At 55.3% G+C, this 26704-nt stretch overlaps 1 protein-coding gene across 1 annotated transcript; it reads right to left on the bottom strand.

Moving 5' to 3' along the window:
- Window positions 1-23406, bottom strand: ADAMTS15 (ADAM metallopeptidase with thrombospondin type 1 motif 15). Its single transcript, XM_089915834.1, has 9 exons — window positions 22244-23406; window positions 11230-11362; window positions 10332-10499; window positions 9863-10154; window positions 4884-4894; window positions 4463-4654; window positions 2604-2785; window positions 2328-2503; window positions 1-831 (listed from the first exon to the last, which is right to left on the bottom strand). The coding sequence occupies exons 1-9, from the start codon at window positions 23198-23200 to the stop codon at window positions 57-59; spliced, it is 2886 nt and encodes a 961-aa protein (XP_089771960.1). The 5' UTR covers window positions 23201-23406; the 3' UTR covers window positions 1-56.
- Between the last annotated feature and the right edge of the window lie 3298 nt (window positions 23407-26704).

Here is a 26704-nt window from a genome sequence, read left to right as displayed (position 1 = left end):
CCGCCCCGGAGGCAGCAGCGCGAGGGGCTGCAGAGTTAAGCGGCGGAGCGCTCCGCTCAGCACGGCCTCAGGACGCAGAAGTCCAGCTCCTGGGGCTTCCGGCGCAGGTTGCACCGGTCCCGGGCCAGCAGCCGCCCTCCGTGGCCCACGCACTTGAGCGGACGCCTCTTGAAGCCCCGGCCGCAGCTCTTGGAGCAGGGGGACCAGGCGCCCAGCTCCCAGGCCGGGCAGGGCTCCCCACAGGCGCGCGTGTCCGCCGGCCGGTGGGCGGCGTCGCAGGCGGATGCCCCGCGCTGCCCGGGGGGCCCCCGACAGTCCACGGGCCGCCGCTGCAGGCCGCCCCCGCAGCTGGCCGAGCACGGCCCCCAGCTGCCCGCCACCCAGCGCGCGGGGGCCCGGGCGTCCGGCTGCTCCACCTGATTGGAGAGGCTGAGGACACTGTTGTGGAGCACGGAGGGGGCCCGGGGGTCCGTGGGCGGCGAGGCCCGGTCCTCCCGGGGCTCCTTGGGCAGGTAGAAGGAGTAGCGGACCCGGGGCGGCGTCATCTTCCCCACGGAGAGCACCTCCACGGTCAGGGGCTCCAGGATGGGCCGCGAGGCCTGCAGGCTCTCCACTGCGGTCCCCGTGCCGCTGTAGCGCAGCAGGCTGCCCTTCACCACCAGGTCCCGCTCCACGGCCGACACCACGAAGTGCCCGTTGAGCAGGTACTTGCCTTGGCTGTTCTTCAGGGCCAGGTAGTTGTCGTCTCCGATCAGCCCTTTGTAGCCGCGCTGGCGGATGTCGATGCTGGAGGCGCCCGCCGGGATGGCGACCACGAAATTGTAGCCATGCCTGCGGCGGCAGAAGAGTAAGCGTTAGACCGATGCCTGCAGCAGGACCTCGCTGCCCTCCGACGCCGAGACGGGTTCCCCTTCCCAAACCCCGGGCAGGTCACGCAGGTGGCAGAGTACCGGGCCTGGCCCAGCCCATGGGTCACACAAACCGAGAGGTGGGGAGGCTGTGGGCACATTGGCCGTCCCCGGATACGGTGGCTGCACCTACTGCCTCCAGAGGGAGCGGAGAGGAAGGGGGAGGAGGACGGGAGGGGCCGGGGCTGGGGCTGATGCAGGGAGGTGCATACCCTGGGGTCAGGGACCTATAGCAAGCCTTGGCTCGGGCACCAGCTCCCTGGTGGCTTCAAGCAAATCAGCCTATCTGGGCTCCAGGGGCCTCATCTATGCAATGAGCAGGTTAAAAGGATGATGTCTCAGCTCCTTCCCACTCCACTAGTCTATGAAAGGGACACCTGCCATTTAGCCTGTGAAGAGAGTCCGGGGATCTACCTTTAATTCCCAGCCCGGTCTCCCCTGCGGGCCCCTGAGGGACAGCCTGCAACACCATCCGCCTGCAGCACCCGAGTGCCCGAGAGGTTGCACCCAGGGCTCGGCAGAGGGCACTGTGTCCAGGGGGTGGGCGAGGCTCCTGGACAGCCATCGAGGCCTTACTGCCACCAGCACCTGGACCCCCAAGTCCTCAGAGCCAAGCACACCCCTCGACTGAGACATTAGGGACTCTGCTTGCCCCTGCTTCTTCCAGAGCTTGGGTCCGGACTTTGCAAGGAGCACATCCCCCTGAAAATAAAGGGAACGTGCTGGACATTGGAAAGGCAGGAGCCCAGGCTCAGCAGAGACATTTCTTCGGCTGATCTGGGCACCCATCTCCCGCGAGGGGGCTCCCTCAGTCCCAGCCGTTCGCTCCTCCGTCTCCCTGCAGTTTAGTGCCATTCTCGGCTTAATCCTGTCCCCAAGGCCAGGGCCTCGGGCTCAGAAAAAGGGGAGGCTGTCACATCTGTCCCCAGGTATGTTTTGTTAGCATCATCATGAACATTTAGTGAGCATTTATTACTCAGCAGGTACTATGCTAAGCATGTCACTTGAATTAACTCCCTAATCCTCACAATAGCGGGACATGAAATATATTAGCGTCGTACCCACTTTACACGTGGGGAAATCTAGAATTCTTGAGATTGCGTCACTTGCCCGGCTTCGTCCAGAAAATGGGGAACTGGGACTTGAACACAGGTCAGTCTCACTCTAGAGTTCTAGACAGACCCTAACAACTCTGCCAAACGCCTGGATATCATCTCCAGCTAAGTGACACCCTAGTCAAGCCTTTGTCTTTGTCGGATGAATGAATGAACGAATGAACAGCATACTTGTAGCCGAGCACGAGTGGCCTCTGAAGCAAGGGTACCGGCCAGGATTTGACATTTACTCCATCTAACCCAAGCTTCCGACGCCTGGGGGCAACTCCTTCCCTCCCTCCACCCCCCAGGGCTCAGAACTCACATGGGCTTGGTGAAGAGTCCTGACACCTTCTTACAGCTCTTATTGTCTCCCCCGCACACCCCACATTTGTCGAACTTCTTCTTGGAGCCCAGGTTCCCGTCGCAGCCAGCCTTGATGCACTTGCCTTGGACGCAGACCGAGGTGGAGTCAGGGGTACACAGTGTGCCGTCCACCACCTGCAGTGGCCCAGGGTGGGGAGAAGAGGAGTGGGGGCAGCTCAGCCTGATGCTCCCCAGGACGCTGCCCCTACCTGCTCTCCTGCCCAGGCTCACCCACCTTCGGCGCCAGCGCGTAGAAGTAACCAGTGCCGTTGGCTCGGCAGATGAGTTTGCACTTGTCCCGTGGGGAGACGCCCGAGTACTTGGGCACCCAGGCCACGGTCAGGCTGAGCCGGTTCGTGCTGCGATTGTAGCCGTTGAAGGCCTCGCACTGCTCCTCCCGGAAACTCTTGCCAGAGGCTGGGGAGGGGGAACACATGCAGGAAGCTAAAGGGAGGGCCAGTTGGGGAGAGGGCAGAGGAGAGAGGCCCCCCAGGGGTGCTCCACCTCACCCTCTGCCGGGGCGTCCTCATCACTGAAACCACCCCACCTCAGAGGACCAAGGCAGGTGGGGACCAAAGGATGCGGGAGACAGATGGTAACGCATCCCGCGGGCAGTGTGGCGCCTCCCCCAGTGGTCTGGCCTTAAGTTCCCTCGAACAGGAGTCCTAAAGAGAACCCCCCAGCAGTCTATTGAAACTGCATTCAGAACGCTCTTAAATGCATAAAATACATAGATTACAAAGAACACCAATTATATTTATATGCAACTGTCAATATATTTTGAAACATATTTGTGATTTATGTGCTTCCTTGTTAACCCATTAAATAACAAGATCCAACAATGAGTCTAAAACCCACTGTAAGTGTGAGCTAGTGATGAGCACAAATGCCATTTTAAGGAATCTGCAACAACTGAAAATATGCAACACATGAAAATACCCATGATTTCTAGTGGCAGAGCCACAGGTACTGTGACTAGCATTGTAGTTTGTTGCCTAATTAAGAGAAATACTAAATTTGGGGTGGAAAGGTTAGTAAAAACTACTAAATTTCTAACTGAAGGAAATACTAAATTTTAGATTAAAAGGTTAGTAAATATAGAGATGTTATTTTCCTCCCACCCAAGTTCATGAGGCTTGGATAAAGAATTCCTGCTTGGGGGGCTTCCCTGGTGGTGCAGTGGTTGAGAGTCCGCCTGCTGATGCAGGGGAAACAGGTTCGAGCCCTGGTCCAGGAAGATCCCACATGCCACGGAGCAACCAAGCCCATGTACCACAACTACTGAGCCTGCGCTCTAGAGCCTGCGAGCCACAACTGCTGAGCCTGCACGCCACAACTACTGAAGCCCGCGGGCCTAGAGTCTGCAACAAGAGAAGCCACTGCAGTGAGAAGCCCGCAGGCTGGAAGAAAGAGCAGCCCCCACTCAATGCAACTAGAGAAAGCCCGCACGCAGCAATGAAGACCCAACGCAGCCAGAAAGAAAAAAAGAAGAAGGGAGGGAGGGAGGGAGGGAGGAAGGGAGGAAGGAAGGAAGGAAAGAAGGAAAGAAAGAATTCCTGCTTGTATACAAGTAAGAATGGTGTCTGAGTTTGCAACTGGGCTGTACCTATCCCAATCTCATTAAAAATAGCAAGAAACTGAGAATGTGGAAAAGATGTAATTTACTTTTATCCCAGCAAATTACAGACAGCTGATCGTGGTCTACAGGAAAGTCAAACAAGGGATATGTAACAGTTCCTTTTTTTCTAAACCATATTATTTCCATTCTGCTATTGTTATTGCAAAGGATTATTCTCAGAAAACAAATTAAAAGCTAACCTATTTAAAAAAAAACAAAAAAAAAAAACTTCTGTGTATGAAGATGCGCTTGTCTGTGCTTAACTAAGAGGGTTCTAGTATCCTGTCCCCTTGGGCCATCTAGACTCCCAGCCTCAGCATCAGAGGAAGACAGCCCTGGCAAAGGTGGCTAGGCCAAGAAATGATCCCAAGGTTTCTGCACGTCCGGACTGTGCCCTGGGAGTAAGAATCTCGACTGCAGGAGCTCTGTGGCCTCCCGCCCACCTCCCCAGCCCGGCCGCGGCCGCCCCCGCTCACCTGAGCTGGGGCAGGACTCCAGGCTGCAGGAGCGGTATTTCACCCTCACTCCCTCGCAGTACTTGCCGCCGTTGGCGGGGACGGGGCTGCTGCACTGCCTCCGCGCCAGCTGCACGCCCCCGCCGCAGGTGCGCGAGCAGGGCCCGTAGGGCTCCCACTTGGACCAGGAGCCGTCCACCTGCGAGGAAGGGTCTGTTACGTCCCTGCGGGGTCGGGGCACGGCACCCACACGCTGAGCCCGCACAGGAGCCCCTCGGGGACAGCCTCCACCGTGCCATCCCACCGGCACGAAACCCACTTCATGCCACGAGGGAGAAAATGAGCAGCAAATGATCCTGCGCCTGGGGCGCACACAACACTTCAGCCCGTCGATTAGCGAATGCCCACTGCCCCCACTTACACAGGAGGCCGCACGCAGGACAGGGCTCCTGGCTGTGGAGGCAGGCAGGCAAGCTCCACCCGGGCCTCTGCCCTCGCCACATGGGTGGCCTTGAGCAGACAGAGGAACTTCCTTAAGTTTCAGGTGCTTCGTGTGCAAAAATGGGGCCAGCACATCGACCTCGGGTGTGAGGTCAGACGGAAGATTTAAATGATGCAGCGTGTGTGAAATGTCCTAGCTCCGTGCTTACCACCGCGAGGGAGCTCAGGGTTTCTCTTTCTGTGTCGTTAGTGACCTTACAAAAGTCTCTGAGTCTAAAGGATGGCCAGTAAACCGTGTCGCCATAGATATCTGAATATTTTTATTTGTAAGGTTTCCATAATTCAGACTTTTCACCAAACCAGACTGGTCTTCACCTCAATCCGGGGTTAAACTTGAGAAAGTTTCACTACAAGCAGATGTAATGTTTGTGCTAAGAGGAGATAAAGACAGGAGGCTATTGAGCAATCCTGAAACTGTTTGGCTTTGGGGTGAATTATGCAGTGTTGTTTTAATTTCAAGAGGGTGGAGAAGGGAGAGAAAATTTACAGTCTTCATTATGTTTTTCTTAGGATGACAGTAAAGCCAGTTCTCAGCCCTGAATACACACGAGTTGGGCAGCAGGGCCCAGGTGTACGAGGCTGGTGGAGAGGCTGTCACAGGTCACCCAAAGCGGCGAACCTGCACGGAGCCCGTCAGGAACTGGCTGCAGGTAAGACAGATACCTTAACTTAGGTAGATACTCAGAGTTTCGTCCTGAGGAAGGACACTTTCCCTTAACCCTGCTTTCTCCTCAAACCATAGCCCACCTCATTCATGCCTTCCCTTCCTCAGAGAATCAGCCACACCTGCTCTTTCTACCTGCTCCCTCCTCCGTGCCTTGCCGTACAGGCTCTGTCCCCGTTGCACCACGGGAACTGCTCTCTCAAAGGTCAGCAGTGACCCCTCTCGAAGGTCAGCAGTGTCCCCTCTCAAAGGTCAGCAGTGACCCCCCCTAAAGAATGAAAGAGTCCGTGCCCAGGCCCGTGGTCCCCAACCTTCAATATTTAACTTTGCTCCTTTGGTTTCTGAGACGATGCTATGCTTTTTTTTTACCTGGCATCACTTCTTCCTACCCATTCCTACAGGAAACACTCCTGCCATGTGCCATTCAGTCACTCATTTGCCAAACATTTGTTGAATTCCTACCACAAGCCTGGCACCACGTGCAGCAAACCCCTGCCTTTGAAGCAACTGCATCCCAGCTGGGAAGACAGACCATAAAAATAAGCCTGCGCACATAGTGTCAGATGGGGTTAAAGCAGGTGTTCGGAGCAGGAGATGGGGAGGGCCCTGGAGAGGGGGCTGCCCAGTGTTACAGGGGGGCATGGAGGCCTCACCACTGAGGTGACATTTGTACAGAGGCCTGAAGGAAGTATGGGAGTGAAGCATGTCGATACTAGGGAAAGAGCGATCCAGCGCAAAGGCCCTGAGGAGGCAGCAGGAAGAGCTGAAGACAGAGACGGGGCTCGCTGGGTCTGAGCGAGAGGACCTGGCTTGCATTTCAAAGGATCGCTCTGTCTGCTCTGGAGGGAACTGTCTGTAAGGAGTAAGGTCAGAAGCAGGGGGACCGGTTAGGAAGCAGGGGTGATAATCCACGGGGCAGGGGGCGGTGGCGTGGAGGGGGTGACAGCAGAGGAGGTGGTGAGAAATGGTTAGGCTCTGCATCGATTTTGAAGACAGTCCACAGGGATTGCTGGACGCGAGTCTGGGGCAAAGAGGCGTTGGCCTGAGCGCATGGAAGACGCCAGAGCAGGTTCGGGGTGGTGACGAGGGCCTGCATTTTACAGTTGTCGTATTTAGGACGATCATCAGTTATCCAGATGGGGCGATGGAGATCCAGGAAGACAGGCAGTGTCCAGGAGAGAGGTCTGGGCAGCAAACTTGGGAGTCTTCAACATGTAAACGTAAAGTGTGTCTACAGCCAGCGATCTAGATGCTCCACCTAGGAAGGTGGCGTGGATCTTGACAGGGGCGAGGACCGAGCTCTGCAGCACCCACCCCAACGCTGGAAAACAGGAGTGTGAGGAAGGGGCAGCTGGCGGGGAGGAGGGAAACCAAGGCGGGTGAGTCTGTGTCCTCAGGGCAGAGAGCCATGGCCGGGTCAAATGCTGCTCGCAGGTCAGGCAGGAATCACCGAGCAGCAACGTGCAGGTCGTTGGTGACCTTAAGAAGAGTTATTTCAGAGAAACAGGAGGACTGAAAGCCTGTTTGGAATGCGCTCCAGAGAAAAGTGGCAAGACAGGCGTTGGCGAGAGCCGGTTCATACAACTCTTTCAAGGAACTTTGCTGTAAAAGGGAGTCAAGTAGGGGCTTCCCTGGTGGCGCAGTGCTTGAGAGCCCGCCTGCCGATGCAGGGGAGACGGGTTCGTGCCCCGGTCCGGGAAGATCCCACATGCCGCGGAGCGGCTGTGCCCGTGAGCCATGGCCGCTGAGCCTGCGCGTCCGGAGCCTGTGCTCCGCAACAGGAGAGGCCGCAACAGTGAGAGGCCCGCGTACCGCAAAAAAAAAAGGGAGTCAAGGAGAGAGACTGTGATACATGAGAACAGGAAGGATCGTGAGAAGTTTAGTTTGAGGTGGAAGAAACTACAGCAAGCATGCATCCTGATAGGAACGATCTGACTCAACACAGGGGACAATCTGATGCCGCGGGAAAGAGAGGAGATTGACAGGGTGCTTTCCTTGAAGAGACGGCAGAGGAGAGCATCGGAGTGCAAAGCACAAAGCCTGGCCGCAGGTGAGCGTGTGGGCAGCTCGTCCACTGTGCAGGAGGAAAGGCAGCACCACGGGCGCAGAAGCAGGTCCGACGGTGGATGCGGTGCTGGGAGCTGGTGGGAGTTCACGTCTGATAACTTAAATGCTTCGTTTTTCTTAGGGAAAGAGGAAGAAAGGTCACAGGCAAAAGTGAAAAATGAGGAAGAAAGAGCTGGTCATAGAAGAGAAAAGTGAAGATGTGAAGTAACAGCTTAGGTGGTTGGGAGAGTGAGAACTCAGGAGATAAAACGTGATGTGACCCCTGGGCAGGCCCACCGCAGTGTCCAGGTCATTGATTCAAGCTGAGGCCAGCGAGCAGGACTGCGTGTGCTTCTCCAGCCATGTTCACCTACGCTGGCACCACTGAGAAGGCGAGGGAGTCGGATGCCACCAGGGTGGTGGCTTAGCCCAGTGAGTACGAGGAATGGGGACGGGGGTAGAGGAGTGTACGTGAAGGAGTGGTTCCAACAATGGACCACGGTGTCTCAGCTCAGTAAGAGGCTGGTGAGGGCCTGAGAAGCCTGAGGGACGATGCAAAGATGTCAGGTCAAGGGACTGTAGGTCAAATGGGATTGAAGAACTGCCGGAGTCCCAAAACTGGAGGGAGTGAGCTGGGAAAATCAGGCTTCAGTGGACAGAGTGGGACCCCTGAAATGAGATCTCTGGGGTGACTCATAGGACAAGTTTTGTGCTTTGACTTTAGCTAATGAAGGCAGGGTCCTCCCTAAAGGGCCAGGGTGGAGGAGGGACAGTTCGCTCAGAAAGAAGGTTGAGGTTAGAGTGGGTTTGGCTCCTGATGGATTGAGAGGTCCCGAGAGCTTCCCCCATCACATTTCCTGTATCCAGTATCCCCCTAACCAACCTCTTTATCCTCTGACTCATCTTCCCAAGAGAAGGAACTGGCAGTGACCGGCCTGTCCTCAGGACCTTCCAGCCTCCATGCATCAGGCTGGTGGTCAAGGCAACTACATGTTAGTAGCGAACCACCCTCCCAAAGATGCCCCCAATGGAGTGCCCATCCACGCTAGCCTCCAGCTCAGCCCACCCCCCAGACTCTGCTCCAGCTCTGCCTGTCGAGACCCTACTCATCCCTAGAGGCTCTCTTCAAATCCCACCTCCTCACCAAGGCTTTTTCAGGCCCTTCTAATCATCATTAATCTCTCATCCCTGCTCTCCACGACACGTTCTCGCACTCTGTCCCAACACACAGCACACACCCCTCTGCGTCTTGGATCACAGTTACATTTCTAGCTTCCCCACTAGACTGTGAGCCCTCTCTGACATGGCCCACGTTTCATTTGTTTTTCTGACCACCACAGTACTTTACCCAGGTCCCTGAATAGAGCGGGTTGTTGCCTAATGAATGAATGAAGCTTTAATTAAACGTATATTCCCAGAACACAGCAGATTCTACATAATTCTGTACCATGCCCATCTCCGGGCAATGGATAAAGTGCTTGGTGAATGCTTTTTCATTGTTGATCCATGGCCTCTGAGTACATAAAACCCCAAAGCAAGCCCTCCCGTGGTCAAGGCAGGGGCAGGAGCGGGCTGGACAATTCCTGCCAGGATCAAGGGAGAAGAAGGGCCTCTTTCTTATTCCTTTTGGTGGAAAAGCGCAAATCCCTTTGCTATCCCAACCCAAGATCTGGAGAAAATAAAGTTTTTATTATATTCGAGAGTATTTGGATTCCGAATTTGTTCCGGTTTGGTTGCTATTCCTGTTTATCGAGAAAAAATAACTTTTGTTCATTTATGTTTCAACTTCAAAAACGACCAATCACAACAGAAACTGAAGCTTGGTTCGGGATATAACAAATAGGGCTCTGAGCCCGGCTCATCTTGAGCCCACGGCTCCCTGGCCATGAAACACCCGCTGAGGGCCGAAAGGAAGGAGCGGGCAGTGAGCCAGTCCGAGCTCCAGGTGTTGGGCTCCAGAGCTCCTCCCAGGATGCAGCTCAGGGCCGGGCCCGCTGCCCCTGGGAAAGCACCCCACCTGCCTACGGCCTCACCAGTTTCTCTGACCGGCCTCATCTTTTCTCTCCGGTTTCAGAGTCAAGAAGGGGCCAGGACCACAGCCAGGGCAATCAAGGCACAGAGCATCAGTGAGATAGTTACGGCCACACAGCAATGTGTGCCGGGGCTGGTCCCCAGGGCAGGTCCCCGGAGTCCACCCCCCGCCCCCCAGCCCACTCACCCTGTGCTTGCCGAGGCTGCGTCTCTCCACACAGGCCCCCTTGAGGCAGAAGCTGCCGTCCCCGCAGCTGGTGCCGTCGGCCCAGGGGAAGTGGCGGGTCTGGCACAGCGTCTGGCCCTTGGCCTTGCCGGTGCACCACAGCTTGCTGCAGTGCTGCATGTAGGGGCAGGGCTTGGAGCCCACGCCGAAGGCCAGCTCGCACTGCTGGCTCAGGGGGTAGCTGGCACCCGGCAGGTCCTCAGGCAGGGACACGGGCTTGCTGGGCTCGTCCAGAAGACAGTCGCCTGCAGGGGGCCAAGGGCGCTCATCAGGGGCGAGCCAGAAAAGTGGCCGTGGCCAGCGCAGGGTCTCGACAGGAGCGGAGATGAAGCCAGGGGAACGGAATGGGCCCCGTCAGACGCCGTGGGTCACGCGGCACAGACGGGACGGGGCCGAGCCCGCCTCCCCGGGGCCCCGCTTACCGTGCCCGCTGTCCAGGAAGTCAGTGACGATGGCGGCGCTGCAGGCCGACCAGGGGTTGGCGCGGTCGATCTGGATGAGCGTCGGGGACATCATGTGGTTGCCCCGGAGCTTCCCGAACACCTCCTCGCACACCTTCACGTTGTCATGGGGCATGTTGAACACGTGGCCTGTGGGAGAGGCAAGAGGCCTCAGAGGGCAGCACGCGGGCGAGCATGGAGCAGCCTGAGGGGCGGGTGGGGGGCGGGAGCTAGAGGACCTGAGCCTACGGCTTTCAGGCGGGTCATTTCTGCCTAACGGTAGATTGCTTCGCAAGTGTCCTCAAGATCATGTTCCTGGGGACTTCCCTGGTGGTGCAGTGGATAAGACTCCATGGTCCCAATGCAGGGGGTGCAGGTTCAATCCCTGGTCAGGGAACTAAGATCCCACGTTCATGCCGCACCTAAGGAGCCTGCGTGCTACAACTAAGGAGCCCACAAGCCGCGACTAAGGAAGCCATCTGCCACAATGAAGGCCCAGTGCAACCAAATAAATGAATATTTTTTTAAAAAAATCATGTTGGGGTTTTATTGCTGTTATATTAAAAATACAGAGAGAGAGAGAGCATGATTTCACAGGTCCTGCCCTGCCCATCGGCTGTGGGCTCAGTGAGGACAGCAGGGTAGGGAATGTCCTCTCCCCTTGGCCCCTAGTTGATGAGACACTCTGACTGCTGACCAACACAGTGCCACCGGCCACCTGGGCTGGGGCGGTCGGGAAAGTGAGCCATCACCAAGGGCGACTCTGACCCTAAGGAAGGAGCCCAAGGGAGCAAAGATAGACGCCCACCCCTGCCCAGAACACCCAGTGCAGACCCAGAAGGGCACTCTCCTCCCTCCCCCCAAGAGCCCCCAGCCTCACCCAGCTCGTGGGCTGTGGTGAAGGCCGAGGGAAGCCCGTCGTCCTCGATCACGGAACAGCTTCTCTTGGGGTCGCACATGGTGCCCACGTCAGCCATGCCCAGCGTGTCACAGGTGGTGGCCCCGCACAGGTCCTGCCCAGGTAGGGGAGAAGCAGAAGCCGGCCAGAAGTTAGAGACGTAACAGAAGGACCAGATGGGAAGGAGGGGCACTCGCCCCGCTCCGGGTCCCAGCAGGCCCGGCACTTCCCAGCCAGGCCCTTTGCCCAGGGGGGCTGCAGGGCTGTCATTCATGGAATGCACACAGGGAAAAAGCCTCAGGAGGGAAGCTCGGTGGCTTGCTGAGAAGATGCGACCCAAATCCTACCCAGGGAGGCCCTGGGAGGAAATTAGGAGGTACAGGATTACACTGAAAGGACAGTTGCTTTCTACAGACACAGCCTTCCAGCCCCGAAAACGGCGACTCCCCAGCTGGGTGAGGTTCCGGTTGTGGCTAACTGGGCAGAAGGGGGTGGAAGGTTGGCACCACCCCAGCCAGGGTTGGCTCTGGGAGCCTCATCCTTGATGAGGGACTGCCTTTGGACCACCATGAATTAAGCTCAGATTCTCAGCCAACGGGTCACTGGCCAAGGGCCCGCCCTGCCCAAAGCCCGGCTTCCGCGGGCTGGGAGTAGGCAGAGAGAGGCAGAGACAAGCCCGGATGCAGACCCAGCTCCACTGGCCACAGAGGCTTGGGGGACCACGGGCTCCACGGCCGCTCCGAAGAAGATAATTACATGAGTCGTGACCTAAGCAGGAAGGTCCCTCTTTCTGTACTGAAACAGCCTGCAGCAGGGCCAGAGCCTCTGGCAGCCCAGATGGAATACTCTTCACGGATGTGGAAGGGTCTCCTGGGGGCACAGCTCGCATGACTCAGGAGCATCATGGGCCAGCAACGCATCCAGGTGCCTTCGGAGCCCGGAGAAATAGGATGAGACACCTGTACACATTCTGCTCCTCCTGAGAAGACACTTTAAATGGGTGACACTGGTACTTTCTACGCCACATCCCTGCCTTTAACGTGGTTGGCACTTGACAGTTTACACGAAGTTGACGTGCAGCATCTCGTGTAATCCCCACCACAGTCTGAGGAGGCAGAGGTATTATTACACCCATTTGTCAACGGTGGAGACCGCGACTCAAATCACAGCTAATCACGGTGGCGACTGAGTAAATGCTGACACTGGGCCTGCACCTGACACACACAGCGCTAGTTAATCCTCCAGCATCCACTAGAGTAATGACGGCACCATCACCCTCCACAGACACCTCTTCAGACTCCCCTGAAGCTTAGAGAAGCTCGAGTCCCAGTCAGGGTCTGAGGACTGGACAGTCACCCTCTGTCCGCTTCATCGCAGCTGTTTACTCAGCGTCTCCTGAGTCCACGCACTGCAGGTGTTTCCCCCGGGAGCCCAGGGGCTCACACAACAGGCACAGAGAGCTGTCCTCAGCTGTGTATCTCCCTAGGGGTGTATGTGTGCGTGTGTGTGTATGTGTGTGTGTGCACGTGTGCTGACGTGGGGAAAAGGTGGGCAGCCAGAGCGTGTAAGGGGTACCAGGGAGCATAGGAGGAAACGTGGTCACAATACAGAAAATCAGCAAAATTTAATCCCAAGCGCTCAGCAGTTTACCACCTGAGCAGTCAGACTTGGCTTCTCACGGTCAGGTGACAGTCACACCCCCTCATGAGTTCACAGTGATTCTGGCCAGAGAGCTTCCAGGGTGATCAGACTGAACCCGAGGGCACCCGAGTCACTGGCAGGTAAAAGGCTGTCCCGCACTTGCTCACGGCTCTTCTGTCCCTTCTGGGAGCCCCCGGGGGGAACCTCGAATTCCGGTCTCTTCCAAGTCCCCTTCCCCCTCCAAAGGCTCACTCCCCAGAAAGTTCTCCCTCCGCCAGAGTCCTGAAACCCAGACAACACCTGCTGTCAGGACGCATGGGGGCTGGCGTGGGGGAGGCTCACCTGACCGCTGGTTGAGGGAGCGTGGCCGCCCAGGAGCAGGCTGGGCTGGTGCAGCGGCCTGGGAGCGGAGGACGGAGGGAGGCAGGAAGGCTCGTGCAGGGCCAGAGGGAGATAGGCACGAGAGCACAGGAGCCCACAGACGTGGTCGCCCCTGAAAGTTCTAGCCTGACGGTCACAGCCCGTAGGGAGAGCCTGCAGGACGAGCGTGTCACACTGTCCCCAGGCCACCATGTGCACCCAGCACTGGCCTTGTGTACGAGAGGGCACGGCAACAAGCACCAGGAAGCCCAGAGTCTGGTCCTGGCCCATCACGCCGCAGGTGTGTCCCTTCGGGCAAGTCACTCCTGTCCCCTCGTTCTCCTCCTCTGGGGAAGGGCCAGCTCCCAACTAAAACCCAGATGGTCCCAGCACCTGAAGCCTCTGCTCCTTCCCGATCCCAGGGTGCTCAGCCCACCCCCACCCCCACCCCCTGGCCTCTGGGTTATAAAAGGAGCACCCAGAACGCTCTGCTTGTAGAATGGAAAGAACCCTAAAGCTGATCTGGTCTGCTGACCCACGCTGTGTAGTTGATAAAACTGAGTCACAGAAACGTGAAGTCACTCACATGGAGATTCAGAGGCCCATCCCCTGCCCTGCTCTGCAGAAAAGGCTAGAGCAGAGTGAGAGCTCAGGCCGGAGTCCGGCGGCCGCGGGGCCGCCTGCCTCTGTGGTCAGGAGATCCGTAAAGCCAAAAGCCGCCTTCCTCTCGGCGAGTGTGGATTCTCTCTGAAGCAGACATGCAGCTGCAGGCCCTTCCTGGCCAGGAGCAACCTGTTCTTTCCATCAAGAAATCCCAGTTTCCCTGGATCAAACAAGAACAAGGCAAGAACCAGCAAACTTCCTGAGGGTCGGACGCAGCTGACGGCAGCTGTTCCGCGGTACCCAGCCCATCGCTGTGGGAAGACCAGCTGCTTGGGGTCAGAGGTGCTGCCCGGCCCTCTGCCTGGCCCTTTGCCCTGAGTCAGGACTCAGATGGAGCCTCCCTGGGCCTCCACGCTTTGAACTCCCACAGGTGGCTGTGCAGGGTCCCATGGTGCCTCGCTTGTGGCCCTGTGTGTCTCCACCCTTCTGGAACGAACTCAGATGCACTCAAGCTGCCTTAACCTCTTCAGCTCAGGCACTTGTCTCCAGAAACTGAAACGGTTCTGGTTCCTTCCACCTGGAGGGCGTAGGCACCGCCCAGCCTAGCCCCTCACTATTTCCGGTCATTTGCCATTTCTTGTAGCTGCAACTGACTTTCCAAATGACCCAAGAATCATCTTGGCCAACAGCTTAATCCTCCTGGATTATTCTTTTCTAATTGTCTCTTTTTATAAAAATAATTTAGGACTAGAGCCACATTTTGGAAACAAATCAATAAATAAGGATAACACCTCGCAGCTGCCTTCCTTACGGCCTTCCTTCCACCTCCTCTCACTTGCCCCGCCATCTGCTGAGATGCTCGTGTTTTCAACGGTAGGAAGAGAGGGAGACCCACAAAAATCAAGCACATTCATTTTTTTAATGTGGCAGAAGATACCTGTTCTGATGGAGCCAACTTCCTGCTCACACTGAACTCCTACGTGTGCGAGCCAGCACTCACGTTCACGGCCACGTCACAGCTTCCAAGAATTCTATTCACAGAACTTCAGAGCCGCCCTCTCATTCTGCAGGTGAGGAAACTGAGGCTCTGTGAGCTAAGATCACTCCCCCAAGGCCATGCCGCTATGACGTAAAGAATGGGGTCCGCCTCCATGCCTCTTGACACCAGGCCAGCAGTGGCCTTTGGTCTGGATGGCACCACACGAGTTAGGGTATCCTAATCGCTGGTGAAACCACCCTGCACTTGTATTAACACTGCCCCACAGCTTGTTACCCAGCTGAATCTCTCAGGTGTCACTGGATTTCTTCATCCAACTCAGAATCCACTTCTGTTTGTAATCTCCGAGGATGGGAGGGCATGGCTTTGTTCGAAGAAAAAAAATCTAGCAGTTCAGTGCCTGGGCAGTGTGACTCAGGACGCCTGGAAGAAGAGGTTAGCTCACCCAGGCAGCTTCTATCAGCAGATTCCACTGGGATATAAACACCTCAAGATATACAAAGTGATATCCCAGCAAGAGATGGACGAAACCAAACACGAATTACATCACCGAGGAAGCAGAGCAACCTCACCGCAGGAAGACCAAACAACTTTCTCCAGAAGCCGTCACTTCAAGGAAGGGTGCGTACCACGTCCAACAGTAGCTGGCCTTCATGCACAGATGATATTCTGAGCGCTTTACCTGCTCGCTTACAGAATCCTCACAGCAGCTTTATGAAGGAGATGCCATTACCAGGCCGCGTGCTACAGATGAGACCCGGAGAAGATGCGTAACCAGCCCAGGGTCAAACGGCAAGCCCAGGTTAGACTAGGAGGGAGGGGCCGAGGGAGGGCTGAACCCAGGCAGTGCGTCAGCAGAGCTGGGCCCTCCTCACCCTTACATGCTACTTCCAGGGCACGTGCTCCCAAAGAACGAAGGGGCTGGGGGGTCTCAAGAGGGCAAGGTCATCCATTCCGGACCCTCTGCCCCCAGAGCGCTGGTGGGTCACAGGTGGGCAGAGGCCGGAGAGGCCCGGGGAGAGGGGAAGGCAGGATCAAAGGCCACGAGTGCTCTGGGAACGGGGTCTGCGCCAGGTCCCAGCCCCACACCTGCACAGACACACTGACCCCAGCCCTGCCGTGCACCGTCTGCCGGCTCCTCCTGGGCAAAGCCTTATGGTGGAGAGCGAAGATGAAATGCCCAAGAACCCGAGGCTCCCTCTCCCGGCCCTGCAGCCTCAAAAGCTGGATGAACAGTCCCCAGGAAAGGAGGTGAAACTACCTGAGCACTCAGAGCGCTGTGGTCCTTTCACTGCATCAGCACCTCCCTCCTGCGAACACACTGAACAACGGCGACATGCATGGGCCCATCGGAGGGGCTACAAAGGTGTAGAGAGGTCCTGCCCGGAAGATCAGTGGGAATGGCAACTGTGGAGCCCAGAGTTTCCACACAAATAGGAAGGGTTGGGCACACCTGCAGGGGGATGCGGCAGAATGCTTTGAAGCAGGGCCGTCTCAAACCTAAGCTCTGGCCAGGGACCCATCGGTAATGACTGGACAGCGGCAAACATACTGAGCAACGCTAATGCAGCGATGGAATCAGCTGCCATAACTCGGCACCAATTCTGGAACCCTCGGTAGCTCGTCCCCTCAACAGCCCTGCCAGTCAGGTACCCTGGTCGTCTTCATTTGTGTTACAGATGTGGGGAGAGCAGTTCAAACAGCTGATTCGCTCACTGTCATTGCTAAAAGTGGAAGTGCCAGGATCCCAACTCAGCTCTGCCCGACTCCGCGCCTGTGCTCTTTCCATTGCGCCCTGCGACCCGGGCACGGTGTCACAGCGAGGTGAGCGTGAGGGCCCCGCGTGAGGCCACCATCTACAGAGACGTTGAAGGGCAGGACCTACCTCGCTGGCCCTCCTGACTAACCAGAGTTTAAAAAAAGAAAGAAAAGATTCCAGGGCACATTCCTCCCTCCAAACTTCCTCCCCACCCTCCCCCATCACTCCCGGCTTGCTTATTTGCTGTAAGTAAGAAACGGGGCAGAAGAGCTATCACCCTACAGGCCAGGGAGAATCATCTCTCCTCCCCCCTCCCAGAAGGAGTGGGGTTGAGTTTCCAATTAGTGATAATGATTTACAAACTATTAAACGACAGATCTACAGCTGTCTCTCTCTCTCTGCTAACATCTTCCTCTGAGACCTGACTTCAAAAAAGCTTCTCACAAAAGACAAAAACTCTAATTCGAAAAGATACATGCACCCCAATGTTCATAGCAGCACGATTTACAATAGCCAAGACCTGGAAGCAACTTAAATGTCCATCGACAGATGAATGGATAAAGAAGCTGTGGTATATTTATACAATGGAATATTACTCAGCCATAAAAAAGAATGAAGTCATACCATTTGCAGCCACATGAATGGATCTAGAGATTGTCATACTAAGTGAAGTAAACCAGACAGAGAAAGACAAATACCACATGATATCACTTACATGTGGAATGTAACAGAATGATACAAATGAACTTATTTAGAAAAAGAGAAATAGACTCACAGACATAGAAAACAAACTTACAGTTACCAGAGGGGGAAGGGGTTGGGGGAGGGATAAATGAGGAGTTTGGAACTAACATATATACACTTACATATGTTTTATATATATATATAAACATATAACACGTATGTACATATATAAAATAAACAACAAGGTCCTACTATATATAGCATAGGGAATGATACTCAATATTTTGTAATAACCTATAAAGGAAAATAATCTGAACAAGAATATATATATATATATATGAATCACTTTGCTGTACACCTGAAACTAACACAACATGGTAAGTCAAAAAAAATTAAAAGATCCTGGTGACTTCCCTGGTGGCACAGTGGTTAAGATTCCATGCTCCCAATGCAGGGGGCCCAGGTTTGATCCCTGGTCAGGGAACTAGATCCCACATGTATGCTGCAACTAAGAGTTCACATGCCACAACTAAGGAGCTCACAAGCTGCAACTAAGGAGGCCGCCTGCCACAACTAAGACCCAATGCCACCAAATATGTAAATATTTTTTTAAAAAATTAAAAGATCCTGACAAAATTATGATTCTTTTTATTGTGTTGGGAGATGTGTGTAAAATCCATATTATTATTTTATTATTAGCATTTCTTTTGTCGGAACACTAAATTTCACTGCCATGCTGCAACTAGTTGATCATGGAAAGAACTGGCCTCTGTTTCAAATGAGGGTCCACAATGTGGATCCTTTCTGCACAGTGTAGAATACATATACATCCCCACAAAACCCAAGGCCAGAACGGGAAGACGAGCGCCAGCCTTGGGACGTGAGAGGAGGAAAGGTGAGAGCATGAGTGAGGAGAGGAGGAGAAGAGAATGAGGACAGGGAGCCTGCCTTGATGACCCCACAAGAGGAAGAAGACAGCGCGGAAGAAATCGGGGAGAGAAGGGGACGAGGGAGCAGCAACCACGGTACTCAGTGCGGCAGGAAAAACCAGTAAATGAAGGAATAAAACCCACAAACTATGAATCCTAAAAAACAGCCAGTCCCATGGAGGAAATGTCACAAATAGCAAACCAGAAGGTTGCCTGAGGAAGGGCCTCCTGCAAGATAGAAAACAAGCTTCCTGTCCCATCACCACCACCTCCTTCCTTCTTGCCTTTCCTTCGGTCCAGCATCTGTTTGTCCCTTGTTCTCAGCTTCCAGACTGCAGTGTTAAAGAGAATGACCCCCCTCTGGGCTTCCAGAAGACAGGGTCCGAGGCTTCGCCAGGGCACTTACACAGCACTGTAATGGGTTGTTTCCTTGTCGGGGTCCCTGACACACAGTGAATTCCTGGAGGCCAGAGGCCACATCTTAGGAGTATCTGTAGCTCCACAGCCCAGGATAGTACCAGAAATAATAGATGCTCAGTAAGTGTTACGAGAATGTATGGATAAATGAATGGAAGCCAGTGGACCACGAAGTTGCCCAAACAGCAGAGGCGCTAGACCTAAAGAGAGAGAAGACCCGGAGAAGTGCGGTCCCACTGGACCACTGCCCAGCACAGCAGAAGCCACAGAAACTCCTCCTCTCAGAAATAAATGTGCACATGGAACGGCTGGCTCTCATTCTCCACACATCCTGGTTCCAGTCCTCTGTGACCTCACCCTGCTGTTATGAGCTGGAGGCTGATCGCTTCGCAGAATCTAACGTGCACTCTTCCTACGGGAATGGACTTATTCCGAATCTTTAAGGAAACTCCTCAAATTGTCAAAATCCTTGCTGTAGGATCCATTGTTTCTCCTTTGTGGGCAGTAAAGGATCCTCCCTGGGTCTCATCTTCCCAGTGTTTTGATCTCAATACCCCACAGCCCTCCATCTGCCTGCCAAGGGGACAGCAGGCTCCCCACAGCCTGGCCCAGGCTTGTTTCCACCACTGCAGCTCTGAGACGTCAGAGGGGAACTCCACGCCTGCCGGGCCTGACCTCCTCCCGCTCTCTGCTGGGCACCCCGGCACCGGGAGCTCCCTGGAGCTGCTCTCACCTCTTCCTCACGGGAGGAAGTACTGTCCGGCCAAGCCCGACCCCTTCCTAACTGCTTCCTCCCCGTGAGAAACACAACCGGAGTGCAATCAGAAAGAGGCAATCGCCATTTTTCCAATTTCTCTGGGGCAACCAAGAAATAGGTGACTCTAAAGGGACTTCCCAGGAGGTCCAGTGGTTAAGACTCCCAATGCAGGCGGCCCGGGTTCGATCCCTGGTCAGGGAACTAGATCCTGCATGCCACAACTAAGAGTCCACATGCCGCAACTAAAGATCCCGGACACAGCAACGAAGATTCCATGTGCTGCAACTAAGACCCGGTGCAGCCAAATAAATAAATAAATGTTAAAAACAACAACAACAACAAAAAACGGTGTCCGTCAGTTCAAGGTCCTTTAGAGACAAAAGGTAATTTACAAAATAAGCACCTTTCTAAAAAACGTCTTATCCAAACAAATTATATATATTCTTTTCAAAGTTTAGTTTGAAAAAGCATGGATTACACCACTATTCCAATAAATAGGGTTTAAGCAGAGAAGCTCACACATCTGATTTAAAGGATTACTCCCCACCCTTACAAAGTAAGACAAAAGTCCCTCTTGTGTTGGAGCAGAGAGGAGGCCCCAAGTTCCTGGAGACCACGTCGGCCTCCGTCTAGAAAGAGCAGCTGCGCGCTGGTGTTCCCATCTCATACTGTACCTTCCCCGGGGAGCTCAGGAATGAGCCATTCCTGAGACTCTGGGAATGCAGCAGGCCCTGAAGTCTGTACCGGCCAGGAGGAGGAGAGACGTTTGCTCTGAAGCATGAAGCGCATACCTGCATGATGGGCCTGCCGACACAGCCTCCCCACTCTCTGGCTTTGCCCTCTCCACGCCTAAGGGAAAGACAGCTTCTAAGAGTCACACCATGCACATCCCATGCACATTCCGACCCAAGTGGTCATACATCTTGTGCCCATTATGCATGGTCAACATAGCCCCCTGGGGGAGGTCTAGCACATACCACTGACAAACAGAAGCTGTCACGCTGTTTGATTGCTTCTTCTTCAAAAGGCGGATCCTTCTGACGGCATGGCCCATATTCCCAGCAGGCGTGCTCTTCCTACGGCTGGTTCCAAAAGTCAGCCTCACCACCAGGCAGTAGAGACGGAGGTCTGTTACTTTAGACCAGTGAATGGCCTCCACAGGGGCATCCCAGGTAGCAGATGGGGCAACAGCTGCTTTGCCCATTAAGAGATCCTGTTCTTGGCCTTTGCTTTTTCCCCAGCCATCTGACTGCCGAGTTGGGCTGTGTGCAGAGGTTGAAGCCATCTCCTTTGCAGCTTCCCTGTGACTCAGGCAGTGCTTGTAGGGGCTGGGCAGTGACAGCTCCACAGACCTCAGTTGGAAGAATGAGCGCAAGGAAACGGACTCGGGCCAAAGGCCTCCCTAGAGGAACCAGGTGGTGGGAGGAGAAGGCTGGGAAAGGAGGAAGCTTAGCTCCAGGAAGGGACCAGCTGTGCCAAATGGGTTAGTGGGGAAGTCTTCAGCTCCTGTTCCAGCCCCGTGTGCGCCAGTCCATCTGGATACAGTGGAGAGTCAGGGCCCCATAGGTACCCAAGGATTCCTTGCCACCCCCAGAAGCCTGCAGTTATGATGTCAACAAAACAAGAGCCTGGCACAGATTCAAACCACAGCCCCCCAAATCAGAGGGAGCAGCAGGTCACGTGGATGCTCGCTTTCCTCCCAGTCTCCTGTATCTGAGAAATTTCAAGAATTCAAAAACACAGCACTCAGTCACTGCAACATCTATGAATCTAAATTTTCAATAGATCCATAGCAAAAGGCAGAGCTGCTTTTCTGATTTGCTTTTTTGATCTGTCTTTCTAATCCCAAGACTCAGTATCTTTCCAACCCTGCAGCTGGGATCTCCAGATGCTCTGCCCCGAGCTCACTCCACTTCCGCACTGCCAGAGCCAGGAGATGGAGCCCTGTAGTCAAGCACCATCATAGGAAGTGTCAGTGAGTCTGGGTCATGAGCAGCCCCGCCTGCTCTGCCCAGAGCCTACATCAGGACACAGGGTCACACTCCACCAACAGGGATACGGGAAAAGTGAAAGAGACGTTCTCAACTCAGCTCTAAGTGAAGCTCCACTTGAAACTCCAAGCCTCGAACGGTTTGCCTGCTCTGAATGGACCAGAAGCTCCTCAAAGAGGAGACAGGCCCAGCACAGACAGATGTAAGAGAAGCAGCAAGGAAGACGGAAATGCTGCCTGTACTTGATTGAGTCTCCATCCTTTCACTGCAACCCACGAAAAATCCCAAACGAGCCCCTCTATCCCAATCCAGCTTTCCCAGGCCCAGGACAGATAGAGGATAACGGCATGTTACCCACGAGAAAAGCACCAGGCGCTCAACTTCCAGTTCCACAAGCAGAAAAAAAGAAGCCTCGTAAGGATACGTCCGAAAGGACTTAGACGCCTCCTTACAGTAGGGGCGGACCTCGCCAACACCATCCTCAGAGCGCCTCCTATCTGCCTTGGAGACAAACTGCGGCTCCGGGGCGGCAACTTCCTGGGTTCCGGCCCCTCGGCGCTGGATCCAGGAGGCGCTCATTGGCCGCGCCGGGCCTACACCTTCCGAAGGAGCAGGCGTTCCTCTGACTGCCCACGTGCATCCGTATGCACAAGAGCCGGGGCTCCACCGAGCCTAGGAGCCGGCTCTCCCCGGAAGATCCCGAGTGGCAGTCGGAAGAGATAAACGAGATTTCAACTCGGGGGTGGGGGATGGAGGTGACTGCGCGCCACAGAGGGCGTTTAGAGAGTTAAGGGCAGTGACCTCCCCCCCCAAAAAATGGAGGCTATCTGGGTCCAAAGAGGTGACAAATCAACTCACCTGCCGGGTGAAGAGGATGGCGGTGTCCCAGTACTCAGGGTGCTTGTCACTCACTTTGTTCAACTTCTTCTGCCACGCGCAGAAGTTGCGCAGCGTCAAGGCCGCGTTGCCCGTGACCTTGGGCCCCGTGTCGCGGTCTCCGAGAAGCAGCACCTTGACCACGACGATGTTGATGGGGTTGAGGATGCTGGGATGGCGGTAGAGTCGCGCCGCCGTGGCCAGCAGCGTCAGCAGATAATGCTCCAAGTCCGCGCCGTGGAACTTGACCATCGACTCGTCCGCCACCACCAGCGTCTCCACGTACCGCGGGATAGACACGAAGCGCTTGGCGCGCCCGGACCTGCGCGGGCTGCGACCCTCCCCTAAGCCGATCCGCTGAGGCTTGTAAGGGTCCAGGGCCTGCAGAATGGAGGGGTTCCAGCCTGAGGCTACCCCGCAGCGAGACTTGGGACCTGCGGGAGGCCCGCCGGGGGTGCCCCTGCGCTGCAGGAGGTGTGCGCCCTGGCTGTTGCGCTGCGCCGCCGGCGCCCTGGCTTTGGGCAGCGGGCTAATGACGTACTCGGCGCCTCGGTAGCCAAAGGCTCCGCGTAGCCCCCCGCACAGGCTCAGGGCGGCGAACGAGTCTGGCTCGGCATTCACGTCCCCAGAGTAGAAGCAACGTCGCAAGTCCGGAGAGCTCCCGATGAGTCCCTGGAGGGGGACGCCCAGATGCTCAGTGGCGAAGGCGGGCGCCAGGAACTGAGCATCCGGCGTCAGGTGTAGGTAAAAGTCCTCCTGAAATGCTGTGATCTGAAAAATGAGTCCCTGATCCCCGGAGTCCTCGGGACCCCGCCAGTAGTAGTGGCGGCCGTTGATGTCCGGGTCCAGTTGGATGGGGACCACCACCTCTCGCTCTGGCTCTGAGCCTCCAGCGGGTGCCCCGGCGAGAGCCAGCGTTAAGATGCCCAGCAGAAGCATGGCGCCGGGCAGCGCACAGCAGCGCTCTGGGAAGGGCTCGGCCGGCTCCCCGGCCGCCGGCACTGTCTCCTCGCAGCCCGTACACCGGAACCACCGACGCCTGGGACCGCCCGCAGCTCCCAGAAAGGAGAGCCCCGGGGAGGGAGACTCCTCGCAGAGCAGCGAGCGTGCACCGGGCAGTTCGCGCCTCCTACCTGTGCCTTTCCAAGCAAAGCGCGCCCTGGGAGCTTAAGTACAATCGCTGTCAAGTGCAAGGACGAAGATTTGCAGCCGAGAACTAGAGGGAGGTGTCGGCCGCTCCTCCGAACCGCAGCCGCTCCGCTCGCAGCGCCGCAAACCAGGCGCTGGGCGAGCCTATTAAAGGCCCCCTCCTCTTTGGACTGCCCAGTCAGCGCCCTCCCTCCCTCCCCTCCCTCCCAAAGCTTGCAGCCTCCTGGGGCCACCGAAGAACTCGGTCCCGCCTCCCGAGCGGAGAGCCACTTGGCGGGGAGGGAGTGGCGTTGAGCTGAGGCAGGAGGCGTGGGCTGGCCAGAGAAACCAGCGCCGGAGTCTGGATTCGTGTCCTGCCCTCACGCTAGGTCCCATGGCCGACACATCAGGCCGGACCCACCATCCCGCCGCTCTCTGGGTCTTAGCCTTTATCTCAAGGCAGTCGGGGTCAGGAGTTGGACATGAAGACCTGCCACTGACCCCCTCATCCCTACCGTTGCAGCATCCCTGCTGTTTCCTCACCCTAGTGTCCCCTAAAAGTCCCAGAACCAAGAATTGCCCCCTGTAAATGTGCACATTCGCGGGCACATGGAGGGACCTTCTGGAAGCCGGGGCCGCCCAGGTCCACAGTCTGCCATGGGGGCGGTGGTGTGCTGGCTGGAATGATACTGAGGGTTAATTTTCAAGAACTTTGCCAGTCGGCTCTTATACAGTCATTCCTAACATTTTAATTATGTGAACTTATAAATTATGTTTAATAACAAGCCCCATCACTTCCTAATTATTTGTGCAGAGTTAGCTGTGCTCTTGAGCCTCGGAAGCCACCAACCCTCCAGGACAGCCCCCAGCGCAGGGGCGGGAGGCAGCGTAAGAGGTGCTTTTCCCGCCCCGGAGGGGCTGAGGCACTGGCGGACGGTGGGAAAATCATCAAGAAAAAGTATTTCCTCCCTGACTTCCTCTCATCTGATCCTTGACCAAGTAGACACAGGACCCTGGAGTGCACGCTGAGGGTGTGTGGGAGGGATGTCCGTCTGTCCGTGAGCTCCCGCTTACTGTGCGGGGAGTCCGAGGGGCCCGGTGTCAGGCTCTGGGCCCCGAGGTCCTCCCTAGCTCGCCGTAAAATCCACGTCTTTTCTTCTGACCAGGGAGGAGGTCAAGTAGAGGAAGGAAGCCTTTCCTAGTCTCTCCTGATACCGAGAACATCTTCCCAGAACCAAAGGGCTCTGGGTTGAGTTTGCAAGAGGAGGGGGCAGGAGACTATGTGACGCAGTGAAGCATGAGAAGGGGGTGTTCAGAAGAAGTTTGGAATTTTCTCAGGAAAGTGGCTGCTCGTGAGTAAACAACCCTGTTGTTGAAAGGAAGAGAAAGCCTGGGACTGGTCCATGGCGGAGAGAGCTTTCTGCCCATTATCTCCTCCCCATAAAGGATCCCATCTGCAAGAGCCCCCTGGGGCCTCGGAACAGGAAGAGTGCTCGGATGCCCCGCGAGTCTCCTGGGGCCCCTCTTCAACCGAGATGCACGGGGCTGAGATGCATTCTGTGAATGAGCAGGAGATGGTGTTTATGCTCTGCAAATGAGAGAGAGAGGGTGTGCGTGTGGAGGAGACTGAGCAAGAGAGAGTTCACCACGCTTCCAAAGGCCTTCTGTGTTTGAGTGTTTAAAGAGGGCCTATAAGTAAAGAGAAACTCAGACAACCAAGGGCAATCGTAAGTCACTTATTTAGGGCAAGCAATTGTTTTCCTACACCCAGCAGTTTTAATGGTGAGTTACAAGGTTACTTTCACTGTGATCCATGGGGTTTGGTAGGGGGCCATGGCATGTCACTCACGATGGCAGGCCCAAGAGAAGAAGCCTCTCCCCACCTGTGGGCCTCGCTTCCCCTTCCCCAGTCTCACCCCAGCTGCTCTCACCCCTGAGCACAGAAACAGGCCACGTAGACGTCCTCAGAGGCACGAGCATGCACTGAGCCCTTACTCACCGCTAAGCACTGCACCAAGAGTTTTATATGCGTTCTTATTTAACGCTGGTCTCTCCCTGCTTGGGAACTACCAAGCTTTACCTGACCTTCCAAGATGATTGCGTCATCACCTTCTGAAGTTTCTGGTATTTCTAGTGGGAAAGGAGGAAAGCTAGTGGGACCACCTTCTCCCAGCTCTGCTGGGCCTCCCAATGTCACTTTGGTGGCCCTGCTTCCATACTAGGACACTGCAAGTGCCACCCTCTTACTTCTCCCTGTCCTCCAGGATGTTAAGATCTCTGGGAGATAAAAAACAGCTCTTCCCCCAAAGAAAGATCGGGGCCTGGCCCTGCTGTCAGATCTGAATACCTCAGCTTGGCCTTCCTGCCCTTCACCTACTAGGCTGACCTCTTCCTGGCCTTCTGACCTCAGCCCAAGTGCCACCCCCCTCAGAGAGGCCTTCCTAGGCCACCCAACCTAACAAGCCCCAAGTCATGATTATGAGTCCGTATTTTCTTCTTCTCCACAGCACTTACCTCTATCTAAGCCTATTTTGTTCACTTGGGTCTTTACTTCTTTATTGAACCCCCCCAACTATAGAATGAGAGTAGGACCTCCTCTGCCTCTTTCACTGTTACCTCCCCAGGGCCTGGCCCAGCGTTTGGCCAATAGGGAGCTCTCCATAAATACTGAGTGAATGAATGGATTCGCCCGATTCTAATCTCAGCTCGGCCACTCGCAGCGGACAAGGAACGTCAGCTCCAAAATGGGGGTAAGGCTATCTCCTAGGAGAATTGGGAGCACCTAACAACTGCTCCCATAATTATTAATTCCCTACACCTCTGGGACGGAACCTCAGCCCAGCACCCTAGTCACCCATCCCAGGACCCTCGTGTCATGGTTGAGGCCGCTGAGGTCCAGAGAGAGAAAGTTCCTTGCCAGCGAGCTGCTTTGCTCATCTTATAAACTCATTTCTCTTTACGCTTTCCGTGAAAACCTGGCTTTAGCTAAAGTAATTAGTTTGCCTTCTTCTGCTTGTCTCTATAACTCTCACCTCCTATAGGAAACCACTTCATTTAACTCTCACAGCTTTGATTATGCCTTTTTTCTTAGTTCCTTCAGCATAGGAATTATGCCTTTCTTCTTAGTTCCTTCAGCATAGGTGTATTCCATTTCTAGCAAATGAACATTCAATTTGAACTTCCTTGCCTTTCGCTAATTAATTGTTAAACCCTTTTCCTGGGACTGGGCTACAGCCACACTGGACCGGAAACTCAGCAAAACCGGGGCTTCCTTTTCTTTCACATGAGTCTCCGTGACAGTCCCCAGAGCAGCTG

The sequence above is a fragment of the Delphinapterus leucas genome, chromosome 7 (genome assembly GCF_059928025.1).
Source record: "Delphinapterus leucas isolate spDelLeu-1000000601 "Yukka" chromosome 7, BTC_Dleu_Yukka2, whole genome shotgun sequence".
Lineage (NCBI taxonomy): Eukaryota > Metazoa > Chordata > Mammalia > Artiodactyla > Monodontidae > Delphinapterus > Delphinapterus leucas.
Note: the sequence above shows the minus strand (reverse complement) of the source record. Positions and strands in the feature narration are given on the sequence as shown.